Source organism: Penaeus monodon, chromosome 23 (assembly GCF_015228065.2).
Source record: "Penaeus monodon isolate SGIC_2016 chromosome 23, NSTDA_Pmon_1, whole genome shotgun sequence".
Classification (NCBI taxonomy): Eukaryota; Metazoa; Arthropoda; class Malacostraca; order Decapoda; family Penaeidae; genus Penaeus; species Penaeus monodon.
This window is the reverse complement of record NC_051408.1, coordinates 1,158,115-1,159,948: the sequence shown is the minus strand read 5'-3', so window position 1 is coordinate 1,159,948 and position 1,834 is coordinate 1,158,115. Positions and strand designations below refer to the sequence as shown.

At 46.2% G+C, this 1,834-nt stretch overlaps 1 protein-coding gene across 1 annotated transcript in view; it reads left to right on the top strand.

The window, feature by feature from the left end:
• LOC119587699 (innexin inx2-like) overlaps positions 1-1,834 on the top strand; it is a gene marked incomplete at its 5' end in the record, with an annotated part of 4,966 nt that overhangs the window by 2,824 nt on the left and 308 nt on the right. Inside the window, 3 exon segments of the mRNA XM_037936378.1 lie at positions 49-282; positions 621-848; positions 1,209-1,390. Of these exon segments, the coding sequence (XP_037792306.1) occupies positions 49-282; positions 621-848; positions 1,209-1,390 (644 nt within the window).

Below are 1,834 nucleotides of genomic sequence, written 5' to 3'. Positions count from 1 at the left end.
CGGGCACGCCCACCCTCCCGCGCGCCGCTGACCCTCCCGCGCCCGCAGACGGTGCCGCACCCCGGCGTGGGCCCCGACGCCCCGCGCACCAACGAGGACGGCAGCACGGAGGAGGCCGACCGCCTGCGCCACGCCTACTACCAGTGGGTGCCGATGGTGCTTGTGCTTCAGGCCGTCGTCTACTACTTTCCGTCGTGGCTCTGGGATAAGATCGACAAGAAGTTCTTCAGCCAAGCCATCTGCGACCTTGATAAGATCCACATCGGTAGCGTTGAGGAAAAGGTAAGCCAAACACTGAGGATGAGGTAAGGTAACGCCGTCCCTTGCGCGGATTATTAGGCTCTTTCTATGTGAGAAGATCTGGATAACCAATTGAGTTCGTATTACTGTGTTTATGGTGTGTATGCATGTAATGTATAAGGTTTACTGAACATAATAAAGGAAACTGAATTCCCTTTAATTAAGCTTCCTCATGTTTGTAATTAATGAGTAAAAATCGGAAAAAAGGAAGTTATGTGATCTATAGAAACAAGGCACACGCACATACACGCAAAAAAGGAAAGATCTGATATGCAAATTCTTCCATTATCTCCTCCTCTCTGTTACCCCCCCCCCCCCAGCTGAGGGCCTCGTCCGAGTACTTCTCGAACAGCTTCACGACCCACCGCAGTTACGCCCTTTACTTCCTGCTGTGCGAGTGCCTGGGCTTCACCATCGCCGTGTCCAACCTGTTCTTCACCAACGCCTTCCTGGGGGGCAACTTCTTCGCCTTCGGCCCCGGATCCATCAAGTACCTGAGCCAGCACGCCGCCGACCCCGATAACCCGCTCAACGAGATCTTCCCCAAGGCGAGTGAGCGGGAGCGAGGCCTTCGTCCCAAAGGAGGCTTTATTGCTCTCTATATTTTTTTAGTTTAAAGAAGTTTTTCGTTCTAAAACGAGTTTTCTTTTGTGAGAATGAAGGGGAAACGTGTTGTAGATGATGGGCGTGTTTTTTTAGGCCTTATAGGCAATGGTTATGATTGCAACAATGATGATAATATTAACATTGCTTTAGTTACAATATCTGCATATCTAACTACAACCTCAAACTCATAGGAATGTAGCTGCGAAATATCTTTATAATGATAATATCTTCAACGTGCAAATCCCTTGTCAGCATCAGTAAAATCTTCGCTGAGAGCAATTCCGTTTTCACGTGCAACACAGGTGGCCAAGTGCACGTGGTACAAGTACGGCGCCTCGGGATCCATTCAGAAGTTCGATTCCATGTGCGTTCTGCCGCTCAACATCGTCAATGAAAAAACGTACATCTTCTTGTGGATGATGTACGTTTTTACTGCATCCGTGTGTGGAGTGGTCCTTCTCTGCCACCTCATCCTCTTCTTTGTGTAAGTACCTTCTCATCTAATAGTAAAAAAAGGTTTCGGTAATTAATCTTGCCTGAATTGAATCCTTTTTTACGAAAGCTCAGCATTCCGAAATCATTTGGGGGAATGTGACAAACATGAGCATCATTAATCGGGTAACTTTCTCTCTGCACAACCCTCCGCTTCTTTCATTTCGTTAGGATGTAATAGAACAGAATGTAATAAGTAATTGAACCAGAGTTTAGCGAAAAAAAAGCTTGTACTTATACTTTTTATTGTCTGTTTTTCTCCAAATGTTCGTTTTCTTTCGCCTCGCATGGTGTAAAAAAATCTGATCTTACGAAAACCCGATCAAATCAAACCCTCTTTCTTACATCCTCCTTCCATCACCTCTTTTTTACTCACGTTTTTTTTTCTCCTGCATTTCGCATAATAATATGAATCACTCACTCCTCCCACCGCCTT